Source organism: Mya arenaria, chromosome 12 (assembly GCF_026914265.1).
Source record: "Mya arenaria isolate MELC-2E11 chromosome 12, ASM2691426v1".
Lineage (NCBI taxonomy): Eukaryota > Metazoa > Mollusca > Bivalvia > Myida > Myidae > Mya > Mya arenaria.
The window spans coordinates 22,229,408-22,247,998 of record NC_069133.1 but is presented as its reverse complement, the minus strand read 5'-3'; the positions used below and the strand labels follow the sequence as shown (position 1 = coordinate 22,247,998).

Below are 18,591 nucleotides of genomic sequence, written 5' to 3'. Positions count from 1 at the left end.
GTAATGTTTACATCTTATTTTTACAGGTGGTGGCGGAAAAAGAAAGGGCAGGAGCAAAAAATGGAAGCAGATACTGAAATTTCCACACATATCGCAATGTATTGGGTTAAAGCAAAATATAAGTAAGTTGCTTGTTGTAGATATCTGTCAATATCTGATAGCCTTTAAAGGTACTAAATGTCCCAGATGATACAGTTGCAAGAATCAAAGAAAATTGTCTAAAACTTATATGAAATTGATACTGTTGTGTTCAATGCATTAAAACTTACTGATGTATCACATCTCTTATGACACATGCATCTTTCAGTTTTTGTGCAGTTTTCCAATTCGAATTTAAATAGGTTGTCTTCCTCATAAATCCTAGTAAGTTTTTTTAAAAAAAGTGTCGGTATATTTATCTGCACTCATCACATGACTTTCACATGCTTAATATACACACATTGCTTCCTGGAGAATGGACACAGCAAGGGGGTGGAAAAACGGCTGTGAAACAACTTAGACACAGAGCCCAACAAATCAACTCAAATGCTGAAATTGATCGATGGAAACTTTTGAAAGAGGTTAACTACTTAAAATGACAGCGAGTCGCTAAATCGCTTATTGACAGTTTAGTCTGTGACACCATCACATGAATGCCATGGTGGTGTTCCGCACCTTTTCAAACTGGGAAACCATTGTGCTTTATTTTTAAAAGGGGAAACTCAGCTGAGGTAGCAATATAATTGTTGCATTTATTCTTTTAATCATGTTATATGATGTACTACCTGCCTTTTACTAGCTTGCATTGACCATTCTAGGCTTGTTTTGAGAAATAATGTATTTTCAGATTTTTGGACCAGCTGTTGTCTAGTCCCTTTAATCATTGCACTATTACAGAGTTTGCTTCTCTGTTATAAAACAAGGTAGAAAATAGGCAAGGCCTGCACTAGTTAAATCTGTGCCGGGGTTGCTAAAATACAAAACAAACCGAAACTAGCTGAGGCTTAGATTAGAAAAGAACCAGCCAATTTGGAAATTTAACCCCTTCACCCTTAGCTAACAAGTCTACTGCACAAACCGACTGGGCTTACCAGACTTGATGATTACCTGTTCAAACCCCTACTATGATTTTTATGGATGATGGTTGGATTTGGCCCAGAATCCCCAAAAAGGGCAAGTTGATAATTGAAGAAACAATTCATATAGTTATTGATTGGTTGATTTCCAGGAATATTCACATTTTGTCTGATGAATATGCATGTAAATCAATAATGTGTGTAAATGTTATGCAGGGTCCCCTTTGGGCTTCGAAAAGTTGTTGCCACTTACGTTTGTTTTTCTGGGGGTTAAGGGGTCCACGTTATGGCCCCTTGTGGGTCAAGGGCAGCACCTTTATGGTGGGCATCCAGAGGGGGGGGGGTAAACATAACTATAGAAATTGATATAAGACAGACAATAAGCTTTAATGAGCAAGCATAACAAATAATACTTCATACCTACAAAACAAACTCATAATTGGAGATTAATTCTTTCACTTGGCATCATGATCATAAAAATCATGTACTCTTGCCTTGTTTTGTCAATGAAATAATTGCAGATCAGAAGCATTTGATCTGACTGTTAGATTATAATTGAGACAATTGTCACACTTTTGGTATTAACAGCCATTATCATGATGACATTGTTAATCCGCAAATTCCATGAATGTTATCCAAGTTATTAACCCAGCCCAACTGCATGCCCCAATTATCCGATATGTAACAACAGTGGTACACTTGATTTTCTGCTGAGACTGAATCAGTTATCATGCAGGTCGCTAAGTGTGCCACTTATGTCATTTTAAGAAAATATCATGAAATTTGTTTCTCCACTTTTGTGATTTTGTCAATAAACTATATTTCAAGATGCAGCTTATAAAAAATAAATAACGCATGATCAACAACGGAATTTTGCTTTGTTTGATAATTGCACAAAATTCCTAATCGATTATCTAATCCAAATAGACATCTATTATTAATCAACTAATCTGAAATAATCGAAAGTGTATTTCAACATTAAAATTTGTTTTGAAAATATCATCTGAGTTTATTTAAATATGTTTTATGTCTTGTATACTCCAAAATTGGCCTAAGAATGGCAGAACACTTATGTAAAAGATTGATGATTATTTTTCATGCAATCATTCAGTATGCTCTCTTGGTCGTGATTTTGGCAAATCAAGGAATCAATCCTTATATTTACATTTTCCGCTTTTTTATAACTTTATTTTTGTGTCAATTATGATTCTGGTTGTATTAATTTTTCTTGTCATTAAGAAAATTATTTATATTTTTTCATTCAAATTTTACATATGCATGACCCAGGTCTTTCTTGCCAAACTCAGCCTACATACTAAGGTCACAAAGGGTTGACTGGCTTATACAAAATGAACTCAAAATTTGATACACTACAATATGACATAAGGGTGTACAATACACTTGAAGTATAAAGTTATCTATTATTCTGACTCCCCTGTTCTGTTTGAAACAATTGCTGTTCAATGTTCATCAGTTTTGTAGATAACTTCAACCATCAATAGTGCAGAAATAATCGTAAAATATTTCCAATTTGAAAGTTGGAACAAAATAAATTTTATATAGCTAACTATAACTAATGGGTTTGTACATGTACATTTATGGCGCTGTATTATAAAGTCATGTACATGTAGTTCAAATATCACTTGGTGGTCTTTTGCCTACTAACCATGCTAACTTGATTGCATGTAGACCCGGAATTGAATCAAGTAGGCTGTGGTAGGATGTGGTGTTATACATATACAATGACTATGTATGTAGAGTGCTAACGGATTAATTATCGGTGCTAGGAAAACCATACAGGCACCACTAGTTTTCACACATGAACTGCTCCCTAAAGCTGCAGTTTCACAGATTAACTGTTCTGACATTTTAAAAAAAATGTCTTGGAATGAGCTCATTTTTGTGTAAAAGTCTGAGAACCAATGATACAAGAGTGGTGACAAAATATCAGATCGCAGTTTTTCATATTTATATTAAAAAATTGATATTTTATGGCTAAAAGCGTTTCTAATGAGTTTTTTGGCAGTTTTCCAAGCAATTAAGATCTGTTCTATTGTGAGTTATCTCAAATGACTTAATTGAAGGCATTGATGCCAATTAATCATCTGATTCTGAGACAAAAATAAAAAAAGGTCAAAACAGTCAATCTGTGAGAGTACAGCCTTAACATGAGCTTGATTCATATTGATCAGCATTTGCATACAAAACAAAAGCAAAACAATATTTTAGTTGTCTTTTAGTTTACAATTGAGGTAAACTGTATTGAGGCATCTTTTTCAATGAGCGAGTGAAAATATGGTATATCATAAGCTCTCAAATTTTATTTGAATACTACCGTATTAAAAGGAAGTGTCAAAAATAAAAATGCAAATTTAAGTTGTGAATCTTAATAAGCCTAGAATCATATTACCAGACAAACTATTTGTTTCAAAATATAAAACAAAATTTATCTCAATACAACCCAAAATAGGGTATTCGAAAAATTGATCATATGATACCCTTTGAAAAGATCGCCCTAGTTAGTCGATTTTCTTTTGTTCCACCAGATTGACCCTATGTTTTCTTGCCAACACTATACTTGTTTAAAATTTCCTTTTGTAGTGGTAATTATATATACCCTGATATGGGTCTGTTCGGAACAGAATCCTGGTTCTCGGAATAAAAAAAAATTACAGCCTAAATATGAAGTGGTAAAGTGAATGGTTCTAAGTCATATGATATTAAAATTTTGCATTTAATCATCTTGATGACACAGATAAAGTTAATGAAGCAGTGGTCGAAATTAGCACAATTAAGCCCACAAGCCAGGCACTCGTAAAATGCTTTCCATGCTTGCTCAAATTCTGGATTTTATGTACAGAGCTTGTTAAAAGAGTTGTAATTTATTTATATATCTTTTTGAAGAATGAACAAATAAGCTATTTCATTAAAATATTATTCCTAAATAATTTAAATAACTTCTATCTACTTAAAACAAATGAAAACAATTGAGGAAATACACACACACACACACACACACACACACAATTATCAACAATTTTGTCCAACCCATGTTATTCCTTTTTAACATTAATTTAAAGAAAATGGTGAAACTGATTCATTGTACTATGTATTTAAGTAGATTTTTTTTGGCATAAAAGAACTTTATTTTGCAGAAAGCCCTAAATACAGTAGGTCGTTAATAGTCATAACGTCCATTTTTAAAATGGTCACTTTTCTAGGCTAATAAATACCAAACATAGATTAACAAACATTTTTGCCAAAAAATGGAACCATTTTCGAATCAAATTCTACCAGACAGTTGGAGGTATGTGCTTGCCATTCCATATAGTGTACTTTTGCTGATCCTGAAGGATAAATTGTAAGCAAGACCTTCAGAACGGCAGTAATTGAAAAGGCTATTTAAATTTTTCCTGAATTAATGGCTGACCGACATGAAGTCGCAGCATTTCATGTGTAGGATTGTTTCATAAAAGTGTAATGACAATGAAGGTAGATAGCCATGTAAGAGTGAAAAATGCAGCTTTAAATACAATAAGCACTGCACAGAAAACAGAGCGAAATGGGAGAATTGTCTCTGATCCTGATTGATTAATTATTGATTGGCTCCAATAGTCTTAAGGCCACCGTTACTTCATGTATTGCTATGAATGCTATCATGTTCAGTTGGGGCCTGTTTCAGTTTCATTGAGATATTGTTGTCGTAAACCTAACGCTGCTTAAGAGTGCTTGGGGACACTGGTAGTAAAGTTGCTGGCAGAATTTATACGATAAATGTTCTTCCAATATGTTTTTATTGCCACACGGTTAACACAAAAAGAGGGTTAGGGTCTTAATTTCTGTTTGGGAGACAATGTGTCATTTTGACTTAATTGGGAACTCAAATTTTTGCCTAGAAATGAATGCTTTAAAGAATAGTCAGAAAAATAAAATGAATGTTATAAAGTTTATCATAGGCCCCAAAATGTTTAGAAAAAAAATGCAGGCTAGAAACTCACACTATCTTCACTGACCAAAGTTTAGGAGTCTCAGACCCCTGGGGCACTATTTATTAACCAACTTAGATTTAACTTACATTTAAAAGTAAAATCAGTGTTTTGATTGGACTGTAAATTAAACAACTGACCAATGGTAAATGGAATCGCTGAGGCATGTCTAAGGACAAGAATAAGAACAATATTTAGTGCCCCAGCTAGGATTTGAAAAGGGTAGGATGCTAGATGAGAAAGGGCACTTTTGATGCGCATTGAATGGGCCTTAATCGGGGCACTTGCAAGGGCCAATGTGAAATTCATTTTGTGTACGTGTTGTTAGCACTATCAATACTTATAGTTTGTTATGAAAACCTTAGATGTTATCTTAACTTAAGTGTCAAAATTATGTATATTTATTATTTTATACTTATTTCTGAAAATTGACTGTCAAACAAAAGAGCACAGCAGGGTTTAGTAAAAGGCAACAGGGTACTGGAAAAGGGCAGCGGGGTGCCTCACCCTGCTCGGGGTGCCTCACCCGGTTCGTTAGGCCTGACTGGAGCACTGTTATTGAATACAGCACTAGACTCCCTTTAGTGTTGAACCCTGAAGAGAGGCCATTTTCTAGACATCCCATGGGTCAGATTTCATAATGGAAAATTCTTCAATGTATGGCAGAATACTTTCAAAGTAGTTTGCTACAAAGAATGGTGAACCAAGCAACAAGAGATATAAGACAGTAGAAAATTGAAATTCTAAGATGATTTTTTTTATTAAAATGAAAATATACTGTCAAACAATTAGAACAGTTCAGTTACTTGCATGACATATCTAGTCAGTATTTGAGTGGAGGCGTAGGCCAGAGATAGATTTCGTGAATGATACTTATATGATAAAATGTGATACTATCCTGATACTGTATCACTTTTATCAGTTATCGGCAGTATATGGCCAAGTATTTGTATATGAAAAACATGTGTTATCATTTCTACTTGATAAGCACATAAATTTGTTATCCTTATACATAAAATCGTTGAAGGCATTTATTGAACAAAAAAATATCACGTCTTTTAGCATTAAACATCTTTGGTTTAATTTAGGCATTTCATTTTTCATTAATATTACTTTCTTTTCTATTGAATAGAATGTTTGAAAGGACTTTCTGTGGAATTTAACATACAATAAACAAATTTAGGATGTTTTTACCCCTTTTTTTCAAATTTCCAAACACTATTAAAATTTGCGTTGTATATTATCAGAAGTGTTAATCGTTACAAAATGTCAGACTTGCTGAAATTGTAAAAATTCTTCCAATCCATCAGATAGTACAGGCAATTTGGATGATTTTTCATGTCTGAAAAGGTATTTGCCTGTCTGAAGCAGAAGTTGACGTGCTAAAATAAAAGTGTCCGCTTTACTTATCATCAAAATGAATACTTAGAAATACGTTATTGCCATAACAAATGTTTTGCACTCAGAATCAGACAGTGAATCTGTCGGCCATAATTCTAGAATATATATGTATCACAAGAATTACATGTAATTTGTTTCCTTAGGCTTTGACATCAATTTCTAAACTACTCTGCTAGCTTTTCACTCCATTAACATAGATATATATATACATTGGAAAGAGCATACTATTGATCATATTACATGGTATCTTTCGCTATTGAGAAATGCCAAAACATGTCGGTCACCGGAACGTTTTTTACAAAAAAAACAGCAGACTGGCATTTCCAGAAGTCAAGAACGTTTTGATTGAAAAGTTTTCATTCTTTTTATTTGGATTTTGTTATTCTGACACTCGTCACATATTGGGGTTTTGTTGTTCTGACACTTGTCACATATTGGGGTTTTGTTGTTCTGACACTCGTCACATATTGTTTTTTTTTTGTTCTGACGCTCGTCACATATTGGGGTTTTGTTGTTCTGACGCTCGTCACATATTGGGGTTTTGTTGTTCTGACACTCGTCACATATTGGGGTTTTGTTGTTCTGACGCTCGTCACATATTGGGGTTTTGTTGTTCTGACACTCGTCACATATTGGGGTTTTGTTGTTCTGACACTCGTCACATATTTTTTTTTTGGTTCTGACGCTCGTCACATATTGGGGTTTTGTTGTTCTGACGCTCGTCACATATTGGGGTTTTGTTGTTCTGACGCTCGTCACATATTGGGGTTTTGTTGTTCTGACGCTCGTCACATATTGGGGTTTTGTTGTTCTGACGCTCGTCACATATTGGGGTTTTGTTGTTCTGACACTCGTCACATATTTGGGTTTTGTTGTTCTGACGCTCGTCACATATTGGGGTTTTGTTGTTCTGACGCTCGTCACATATTGGGGTTTTGTTGTTCTGACGCTCGTCACATATTGGGGTTTTGTTGTTCTGACGCTCGTCACATATTGGGGTTTTGTTGTTCTGACGCTCGTCACATATTGGGGTTTTGTTGTTCTGACGCTTGTCACATATTGGGGTTTTGTTGTTCTGACGCTCGTCACATATTGGGGTTTTGTTGTTCTGACGCTCGTCACATATTGGGGTTTTGTTGTTCTGACGCTCGTCACATATTGGGTTTTTGTTGTTCTGACACTCGTCACATATTTGGGTTTTGTTTTTCTGACGCTCGTCACATATTGGGGTTTTGTTGTTCTGACGCTTGTCACATATTTGGGTTTTGTTGTTCTGACGCTCGTCACATATTGGGGTTTTGTTGTTCTGACGCTCGTCACATATTGGGGTTTTGTTGTTCTGACGCTCGTCACATATTGGGATTTATTTGTTCTGACGCTCGTCACATATTGGGGTTTTGTTGTTCTGACACTCGTCACATATTGGGGTTTTGTTGTTCTGACGCTCGTCACATATTGGGGTTTTGTTGTTCTGACGCTTGTCACATATTGGGGTTTTGTTGTTCTGACACTTGTCACATATTTGGGTTTTGTTGTTCTGACGCTTGTCACATATTGGGGTTTTGTTGTTCTGACACTTGTCACATATTTGGGTTTTGTTGTTCTGACGCTTGTCACATATTGGGGTTTTGTTGTTCTGACGCTTGTCACATATTGGGGTTTTGTTGTTCTGACGCTCGTCACACATTGGGGTTTTGTTGTTCTGACGCTCTTTTTGTTGTTCTGACGCTTGTCACATATTGGGGTTTTGTTTTTCTGACACTCATCACATATTGGGGTTTTGTTGTTCTGACACTTGTCACATATTTGGGTTTTGTTGTTCTGACGCTTGTCACATATTGGGGTTTTGGTGTTCTGACACTTGTCGCATATTTGGGTTTTGTTGTTCTGACGCTTGTCACATATTGGGGTTTTGTTGTTCTGACGCTTGTCACATATTGGGGTTTTGTTGTTCTGACGCTCGTCACATATTGGGGTTTTGTTGTTCTGACGCTCATCACATATTGGGTTTTTGTTGTTCTGACGCTCATCACATATTGGGGTTTTGTTGTTCTGACACTTGTCACATATTGGGGTTTTGTTGTTCTGACACTCGTCACATATTGGGGTTTTAATCAGGTTTTGTAATGGACAAGGTGCTGTTAAAGGAGAAAAGGGCAATGGGGACATCTTCGCAAAAAGCATACGGCAAAATATCATTAGATCACAAATTTTAATTGAGTACTTAATGCCAATGTCAGGAACAAAACATAAATTTTTACTTGTAAATCTAGAGTTATATTTTCAGATTCTCACTACAACTAAGAATGAAGGATTTGGAAAAATAAATCATAGAGTATGATTGTTGATATTTAATATGGTCCCAATATGACTTTGTATCTGGCTGCGAAGAACGTTATGAATTTTTTTTAAATTACTGAAAAATTTAAGAATTATGATTAATGTTAAGTAATAATACTGGTATTAGATTTCAACGTCTTACAATGTAAAGTCTGCATGTATATTACCATATTATAAGTTTGAATAAAAACGGAACAAATCTTTAATTATCTTAAGCATTTACTTCTTTGATGGCAGAAGGGTAAACATGTCAGTCTTAATGAGGTAAGAAGGTCTTACCAAAAAAAGAAAGAATGCAGCACCTTCAATAATTTTTGAGCTAACTACCATACATGTTTAGAGCTCCAGCAGCCATTTTCCAGCACTCTGCTGCCATTTACTACACCCTGCTGTGCCCATTTGTTTGACAGAGTCAATTTTCAGAAATAAGTATAAAAATAATAAATTTACATTACCGGTATTTTGACACTAAAGTAAAGATAATAGCTATTGAAGGTATTCATTACAAACTATTAATTTTGAAAGTAGTTACAACACATACACAAAATGAATTGAACATTGGCCCTTGCAAGTGCCCCATTATGGCTCATTCAATGCACATCAAAACCACCCTTTCTGACCTAGCACCCTGTCCTTTCAAAATCCTAGTTGGAGCACCTCATGATTGTTGTTTTCTAAATCCCATTGTATGTGATGTCATTAGTTCTTGCTTAATTATGCCAGTTTCCCAAGTCTAATTCACCACACTTAGCAGCTTATCATGTCGGTTTTGGATATGAATGACATCATGAGACTCTGTGTGCAAGCAATAGGTGATTTGTTTCCTTTCGCACTTGTAGTTCACTGACAGTTTGGTCAATTAATGAACGACTAGCCAAATCGTTGTCTGAATTCGCAGTGGTCACGAAGTGTTTTATTTGGCAATTTTGATAGCTTATTTTCAGTTATGTTCTCAACCTCACAAATTATGGTTGAACGTTGGATACAAATTCCTAATCAGAAACTCTAAAAGAATAAAAAAATAATTAAAAAATAATAAGGTTCAGTTTGTGGTGTATTGTCGTTAATGTTTTATATTATTGACAATATTTTTTTTGTTTCCCTTATTCTTGGTTGTTATGAGATTTGACTGCAAATATTACTCTGTGCTTTAATTAGACTGACAGTTTTAAATTCAATTAGTGACACTCGCTTAGTAATCAATTGAAAATCATGATCTTAAGGTATTTTGTCCAACTACTTAAATACTTGTTGATAAGAAGAGCCTTTGAAACCCACAAATAAAAGTTAAAAATAGTTAACAAAATAATTTTTTATAATAAAATCAAAAAAATACCGGAAGAATGACCTTGGTTAAAATGAGCAAAAGCCCACATGCCCTGTAGTGGTTAAATGTTGGCCCACAAGCCCTGCAGTGGTTTAATATCTGCCCACAAGCCCTGTAGTGGTTAAATGTCTGCCCTCATAGTAGTGGTTAAATGTCTGCCCAAAACCCAGTAGTGTTTAAATGTCTGCCCACAAGCCCTGCAGTGTTTAAATGTCTGCCCACAAGCCCTGCAGTGTTTAAATGTCTGCCCACAAGCATTGCAGTGTTTAAATGTCTGCCCACAAGCCCTGCAGTGTTAAAATGTCTGCCCACAAGCCCTGCAGTGGTTAAATATCTGCCCACATACCCAGTAGTGGTTAAATGTCTGCCCACAAGCCCTGCAGTGGTTAAATGTCTGCCAATGAGCCCTGTAATGGTTAAATGTCTGCCCACAAGCCCTGCAGTGGTTAAATATCTGCCCACATACCCAGTAGTGGTTAAATGTCTGCCCACATATCCAGTAGTGGTTAAATGTCTGCCAATGAGCCCTGTAATGGTTAAATGTCTGCCCACAAGCCCTGTAGTGGTTAAATGTCTGCCCAAAACCCAGTAGTGTTTAAATGTCTGCCCACAAGCCCTGCAGTGTTAAAATGTCTGCCCACAAGCCCTGCAGTGTTTAAATGTCTGCCCACAAGGTCTGCAGTGTTTAAATGTCTGCCCACAAGCCCTGCAGTGTTAAAATGTCTGCCCACAAGCCCTGCAGTGGTTAAATATCTGCCCACATACCCAGTAGTGGTTAAATGTCTGCCCACAAGCCCTGCAGTGGTTAAATGTCTGCCAACGAGCCCTGTAATGGTTAAATGTCTGCCCACAACCCCTGTAGTGGTTAAATGTCTGCCCACATACCCAGTAGTGGTTAAATGTCTGCCCACAAGCCCTGCAGTGTTAAAATGTCTGCCCACAAGCCCTGAGTGTTTAAATGTCTGCCCACAAGCCCTGCAGTGTTTAAATGTCTGCCCGCAAGCCCTGTAGTGGTTAAATGCCTGCCCACAAGCACTGATGCAGTTCAATGCCTGCCCACAAGCACTGATGCAGTTCAATGTTTGCCTGTCAGCCCTGAAGTGATTAAATGTCTGCCCACAAGAGATGAAGCAGTTAAATATCTGCCTGTAGCCCTGTAGTGGTTAAATGACTGCTCTCAAGCCCAGTAATTGTAAAATGTCTGCCCACAAGCCCTGCAGTGGTTAAATGTCTGCCAATGAGCCCTGTAATGGTTAAATGTCTGCCCACAAGCCCTGTAGTGGTTAAATGTCTGCCCAAAACCCAGTAGTGTTTAAATGCCTGCCCACAAGCCCTGCAGTGTTTTAATGTCTGCCCACAAGGTCTGCAGTGTTTAAATGTCTGCCCACAAGCCCTGCAGTGGTTAAATATCTGCCCACATACCCAGTAGTGGTTAAATGTCTGCCCACAAGCCCTGCAGTGGTTAAATGTCTGCCCACATACCCAGTAGTGGTTAAATGTCTGCCCACAAGCCCTGCAGTGGTTAAATGTCTGCCCACATACCCAGTAGTGGTTAAATGTCTGCCCACAAGCCCTGCAGTGTTAAAATGTCTGCCCACATACCCAGTAGTGTTTAAATGTCTGCCCACAAGCCCTGCAGTGTTTAAATGTCTGCCCACAAGCCCTGCAGTGTTAAAATGTCTGCCCTGCAGTGGTTAAATATCTGCCCACATACCCAGTAGTGGTTAAATGTCTGCCCACAAGCCCTGCAGTGGTTAAATGTCTGCCCACAAGCCCTGCAGTGGTTAAATGTCTGCCCACATACCCAGTAGTGGTTAAATATTTGCTGAGAAGCACTACAGTGGTTAAATGTCTGCCAGCAAGCCCTGTAATGGTTAAATATTTGCTGGCAAGCACTACAGTGATTAAATGTCTGCCCACAAGTGCTGAAGCAGTTTAATGTCTGCCCGCAAGCCCTGTAGTGGTTAAATGTCTGCCCACAAGCGCTGAAGCAGTTCAATGCCTGCCCACAAGCACTGATGCAGTTCAATGTTTGCCTGTCAGCCCTGAAGTGATTAAATGTCTGCCCACAAGAGATGAAGCAGTTAAATATCTGCCTGTTAGCCCTGTAGTGGTTAAATGACTGCTGTCAAGCCCAGTAATTGTAAAATGTCTGCCCACAAGCGCTGTAGTGGTTAAATGTCTGCCCTCAAGCCCAGTAATGGTTAAATATCTGCCCACAAGCCCTGAAGTGGTTAAATGTCTGCCTGTTAGCCCTGTGGTGGTTAAATGTCTGCCCTCAAGCCCAGTAATGGTTCAGTGTCTGCCCCAAACCCAGTAGTGATTAAATTTCTGCCCTCAAGCCCATTAATGGTAAAATGTCTGCCCAAAAGCCCTGCAGTGGTTAAATGTCTGCCTGTTAGCCCTGTGGTGGTTAAATGTCTGCCCTTAAGCCCAGTATTGATAAAATGTCTGCCCACAAGCCCAGTAATTGTTAAATGTCTGCCCTCAAGCCCAGTAATTGTTAAATGTCTGCCCTCAAGCCCAGTAATTGTTAAATGTCTGCCCTCAAGCCCAGTAATTGTTAAATGTCTGCCCTCAAGCCCAGTAATTGTTAAATGTCTGCCCACATACCCAGTAATTGTTAAATGTCTGCCCTCAAGCCCAGTAATTGTAAAATGTCTGCCCTCAAGCCCAGTAATTGTTAAATGGCGGCCCACAAGCCCTGCAGTGGTTAAATGTCTGCCCACAAGCGCTAAAGCAGTTCAATGTCTGCCTTTAAGCCCTGAAGTGATTAAATGTCTGTTCGCAGACCCTGAAGCAGTTCAATGTCTGCCCACAAGCGCTGAAGCGCTTCAAAGTCTGCCTGTTAGCCCTGAAGTGATTAAATGTCTGCCCACAAGAGATGAAGCAGTTAAATGTCTGCCTGTAAGCCCTGTAGTGGTTAAATGACTGCCCTCAAGCCCAGTAATGGTTAAATGTCTGCCCTCAAGCCCAGTAATGGTTAAATGTCTGCCCAAAACCCAGTAGTGGTTAAATGTCTGCCCACAAGCCCTGCAGTGGTTAAATGTCTGCCCTCAAGCCCAGTAATGGTTAAATGTCTGCCCTCAAGCCCAGTAATGGTTAAATGTCTGCCCACAAGCCCTGCAGTGGTTAAATGTCTGCCATTAAGCCCAGTATTTGTTAAATGTCAGCCCCAAACCCAGTAGTGGTTAAATCTCTGCCTTCAAGCTCAGTGATGGTTAAATGTCTGCCCAAAACCCAGTAGTGGTTAAATGTCTGCCCACAAGCCCTGCAGTGGTTAAATGTCTGCCCACAAGCCCTGCAGTGGTTAAATGTCTGCCCACAAGCCCTGTAATGGTAAAAAGTCTGCCCAAAAGCCCTAAAGTGGTAGAATGTCTGTCAGACTTGTACAAACATAGGAAGGCTCGTTCCAATTTTTTGCCCGGATACCTAAATAACCATTTAATCTTCACAGAAATGAATATGGCTATAGTTATTGCCTGCATACTACAGATCGTATTACGCTTTTGAGAATTTCAGGCCATTTAAAGAAAGATATTCAAATTCATATTTTGAAAATGAAATCAGTTTTTACCTGACTTTTCTTACAATTTTCCTGTATCGTGATACCTCTTTTAGTAGTAACATATGAATTCATGCTTGTTGGTTCAAATGTCTTATTTTTAAGACTGAATTTGGTTATAAGGCTTGAGTGATACATGTACCTGTTGTCACAATGTACTGCATGATCATATTAAAGGAAAATATCGGTGAGAATGGTTTTTCCCCTTCTATTTTAAACTTGGTTCACACTATGACGTTAGTAAAAGTTGTTAAAATTATAGAAAAGTTGTCCTTATGCTGGCGAAGCTCAGGTGGAAGTTTCGTTTGTTGAAAAATTTTAACATGCAAAAACTTTGTTGATGTTTGGAAATAAACGTTGGTGTAAGTTGTGCTCCTTTTGAACGCTCGATTAAGTTGTACAGAGTCCCTGATATTATCTATTTGTGGATTAATTTGTTTTAGAGTCATGGACAATTAGCTGATAAAGGTACATGTCTGAATTAAACTCAGTACAGTACCTCAAAGAGGAGTCAATGAATGGAAAAATGCAGCTAATCCATATGGGGCAGTGATATTTTTGGTGCAATTTACTGCTTTCAAAAGGCTGTTTCCCCTAGCGAAAAAGTGTTCATTTTCCCGAAAAATTCATATTTTCCAAATTAATTGAATACAGATCATGTGAATGAATAAATAAGCAATGAATTTATTAAAAAATAAACAAAATATTGATAATAAACTCTCTTACAGCATCAAATATGCATAAACAAGTAAAAACATGTATATTTGCTATTGTATTTGCTATTTTAGCATGATTTTGTATTTTTCCCAAATTCGAAAAAAAATCCCAATTCGGAAGGAATAGGGGATAAAAATAATTCCAAAAAAAATCACTGTGGGGTTATTGTGGAATTGACTATAAAAAACATGAACTCCCTAGTAATAATATCTGCTTTTAGTTGGAGAATAAGTTCTAAACTAGGGCAAAATTAGCATACACATGTAGCTCCAATAATTGTGTATGTAAGTTGCCCTACATCTACAAAATGTTACAGTTAGCTCTGGGCAAAACTTTTGCCATATTGAATAATAGTTTTGGTATTGGGTGCCGAAACTGTTTCACTATGCCAAAAGTTTTGCTCGAATATTATAACTGTAACATTCTGATTGTTCACAAGCGCTTTAGTTTAAGTTTAAACTTATTTATTTGACAACGATTGTGAAACAAGTTATTACAACATTATATTGATCACTTTCGTTGGCACGATTTTACATGAGAGTGTGGTCTTGTGTTGTGGGGCAAACGGGAGTACCCGGAGGAAACCCACTTGTCCGGCTTGCAGACCACAAAACAAACAAGTATTCTAGCAAGAGTTTATAAATCGCAAGTATATAATTACAATCACGAGGGTTGAGGGTGACGAAATTGTTTTGTACTATGTGGTCAAGAACAGTGTTTAATGAATAGGCTGTGGTTTGATTGAATAGCGGCGTAATATATCCGCACAGTAGTTATAGAATTGTTACGCCAATTAAGCTTGTTACCGTACCATTTTGATATTGAAGGTTTTGACAAAAAGAAATGATCAAAACAAAGAACCATTTAGATATGGGAGGTTAGGTGTAGACAAAAAAACGATGAAAACAACGTACCATATCGATATGAGAGGTTAGCGAGGTGTAGACAAATTACCGATAGAAACGACGTACCTTTTCGATATGAGAGGTTAGGTGTAGACCAATAAACTGATGAAAACGTAGTACCATGTCGATATTGGAGGTAAGGTGTGGACAAATAAACGATGAAAACAACGTACAAATTTGATATGGGAGGTTAGGTGTAGACAAATAAAACGATGAAAACACTCGGTGTATCGGTGCTTTACACCGAGCACGTAAAAGAACCAAGGGGTCTCTTCGAAAAAGAGCTAGAGTATCGCACCCGGACTTCTTGTATCCTACCACTGTCTCTTCAGCGTGCTGTCCCTTCAGAAAAAACAAAGGACCCCGTTGGAAATAAGTGCTTGCACTTTCAGGGGTTATCCTTGACCGCAAGGTCTAAAGAAATACATTTATACATACATACATACATATACTTTTCTGTCCTAATTGATGCCAACATAAACATCCTTCTGCCTTCTCAGAATTGAATGCTCGAGATATTCAAATACTTCTATTGTTTTGTGTAAAAGCTTATTAAATCATTACAAATACAAACAAATTTAATGTATCTGGCAGCTGAAACCTAAAACTACTTCAATTAAACACATTTAGTAAATTTTTTGTCAAATTTATTATATGGAAGTTCTTTGAATATTTAGCCGTTGAAACCTAATATTACATCAATTAAACAAATGACTATTAATTTCAGTCTAATTCATAATGTTCAGTTCTTCTGGCCCCATACAATGTGCCCTTTTCACCTTAAACACCCTGTTCCTTTTCTGCAGAGCCTCCCCTTTTTAAACCTGGCTAAAACCTTTCACATTATACCCATTTCAAAATCATGCATCATAAATACATGTATCAATTTATTCCTTGTTTTACCATAAAAAGGTTATAAAATGCCAATAAATACAAGAAAACAGAACAAAATCTAGGGTGCATTTTAATGAACCATAAATGTTACGATTTTCAATTTCAATCTAGCACTGACTGGTCGAGGTGCCAACATAAATGCCAATATGTGCATCAGTCATGTCTGTACGTTCCAAGTAATACAGAGAGTGCTCAGATATTGAATTCCTTATAAGGCACGACCAGCTTAATACCGTAATTCTGTTATAACACCTAGAAATCACCTGTCACAGGAAAAGAAATTGCCACTAAATGATTTAATGGCTGCAAACAAAGCAACTCAACTTGTATTGCAGCAAATGCTTCTCGTATCATGTTTATTTCAGCTCATATAGTTTTTCCTTGGATATACACAGCTTTTACTAGCTTGATTGTTGATCATGCAAAAGACCGGTGTCCGTTGCTGCTGATTTTCTGGAATTGTCACACAGAGTACCGAACAATGTGTCATTCGGGACATTTTTTGTATTGAACAATTCTCATTTATTTTGCTCCCGTATTGTTTTTGCCATCCCTTCATACTTGCAGCATTTATAATAATTGGATAATTCTAGGCTGTTTGCTTGGAAGTCCAAATGTTCTCTCTGTGTGTTATATGCATGGGTCAGCCGTTGTTGATAAATGAGCTTTAAAGTGATTCACTTTACCATTCATGTCATGCATGTATTTTCTCACCCTATTGCTGCTGTTGTTGTTCTTGTTGCTGCAGATAGTGGATGATGTTGTGGTTGAGGTATTGATGGATTTTGGTGTGGATGATGGTGATGATGATGATGATGATAATTATGATGATGATATGATGGGGATGATGATGATGATGATGGCAATGATGACGATGATGACGATGATGATGATGATGATGATGATGATGATGATGATGATGATGATGATGATGATGATGATGATGATGATGATGATGACGACGACGATGATGATGACGACGACGATGATTATGATGATAATGATGAAACTAAGGAAAAAACTGAGTACATGAAAACATGACTCAAATTTCATATCAGAGTAAAATGGATATAAATTCCAAGCATTATGTTTGTATTTTGTATAACTTCCAAGCACAATTGCCTTAGTTTTATATATTTCAATTTTAGTGCCAAGAGGTACTTCTCATAAGCCTTCTAGGTAGATTATGTTTATCGAATTTGAAGCACTCTTTTAACTATGATGTTTTGTAGATAAACATTTCTAACAATTGTTTATGTAGCCCGGGACTTCAGTCATGATCTTCATTAAACGTATTCTTGTCTGCACATTGTAAGAAAGTTTTTTCTGTGATCATTTTTTTCATTCTTGCTGAGATGATATACAGCAGAAATGATTTCATATCAACTAAAGCCTGGCTCTTAGTTTTTTTAGTCCTGATTCCAGGCCCCCTCCCAACCTTATCATAGAAGCATTAATCATGGTTCAAATTCAGCTGTCAAATTTTATCGATTTGTAAGAATGCTGCCGATTAAAATACTGTGGAAATACGTATATTGGCGATTATTCAACTACGAGAGTATAAATAACAGTAATTTGTGTTTTAAGAAAGTTTTCTTTTGATTGGTGAAAGACCTGTTTCAATCCTAAATTGCATTTCAATTTATACAAATTTTTAAAATTGTCATTTCCGTTCATACGGACTTGTCATGAATACAAAGTCACGATCATCCATGATTTAATGCCTATTAGAATACAACCTACATTTTCAGCCAATGAGATTGCAGATAGCAACAATTAAGTAGTAGACTTAATGCACCAGTCAATTGCGGGGGCATTTGGCGGTGGTTTTACCAGCAGATCGTCTCCGCAGGGCGGAGATTTTGCACAGGCTTTGCTGGACCGAAAGTCAAAGTCCTCGCTTTTCCCCGAACTGGGGGGGGGGGGGGGGGGGGGGGCGTGGTTACAAATGACTGGTGCATAATCAGTAAGAATTTCTGCGTTTGCTCCTGTTTTAAGGTCCGCCTACTGCCAGTCATACGTCAGAATTTGCGTCGATAATCAGCCGAGGTTGTATTCTAACTCAGTTAGATGACAGGAGCAATGATAGTTTTGAACAGTGGTAGTGATGCTAAGATTTGCTACTATTGTTTTTAAGATGTAATTCACAATCTTAGAGCAGTCCCATTCTTGGACATTAAGGAATAGTTAGATGACATGAAGTGATTTCTTAATAATTAAGGAGGACTCGTTCGCTACTCTCACTCCGCCCATTCTTAGGAAATTATGGAAAAAAAAAGACATAATAAAGAACATATTTGAAAATATGAAGCAAAACCAATCTGATTAACAATAAAGTAAGTTAAATTTTGGGGAAACTCAAATGTGCTGTTAAGAGTAATTTGACATAAGAATAGGGTTT

At 37.1% G+C, this 18,591-nt stretch overlaps 1 protein-coding gene across 2 annotated transcripts in view; it reads left to right on the top strand.

Annotated features, from left to right (window-relative positions):
* Positions 1 to 18,591, top strand: part of LOC128210368 (G protein-coupled receptor kinase 5-like) — a 60,490-nt gene that overhangs the window by 279 nt on the left and 41,620 nt on the right. For both annotated transcript variants that reach the window (XM_052914683.1, XM_052914682.1), the window contains exon 2: positions 27 to 122. In XM_052914683.1, the coding sequence (XP_052770643.1) occupies positions 27 to 122 (96 nt within the window). The remainder of the gene's footprint in view (positions 1 to 26; positions 123 to 18,591) is intronic.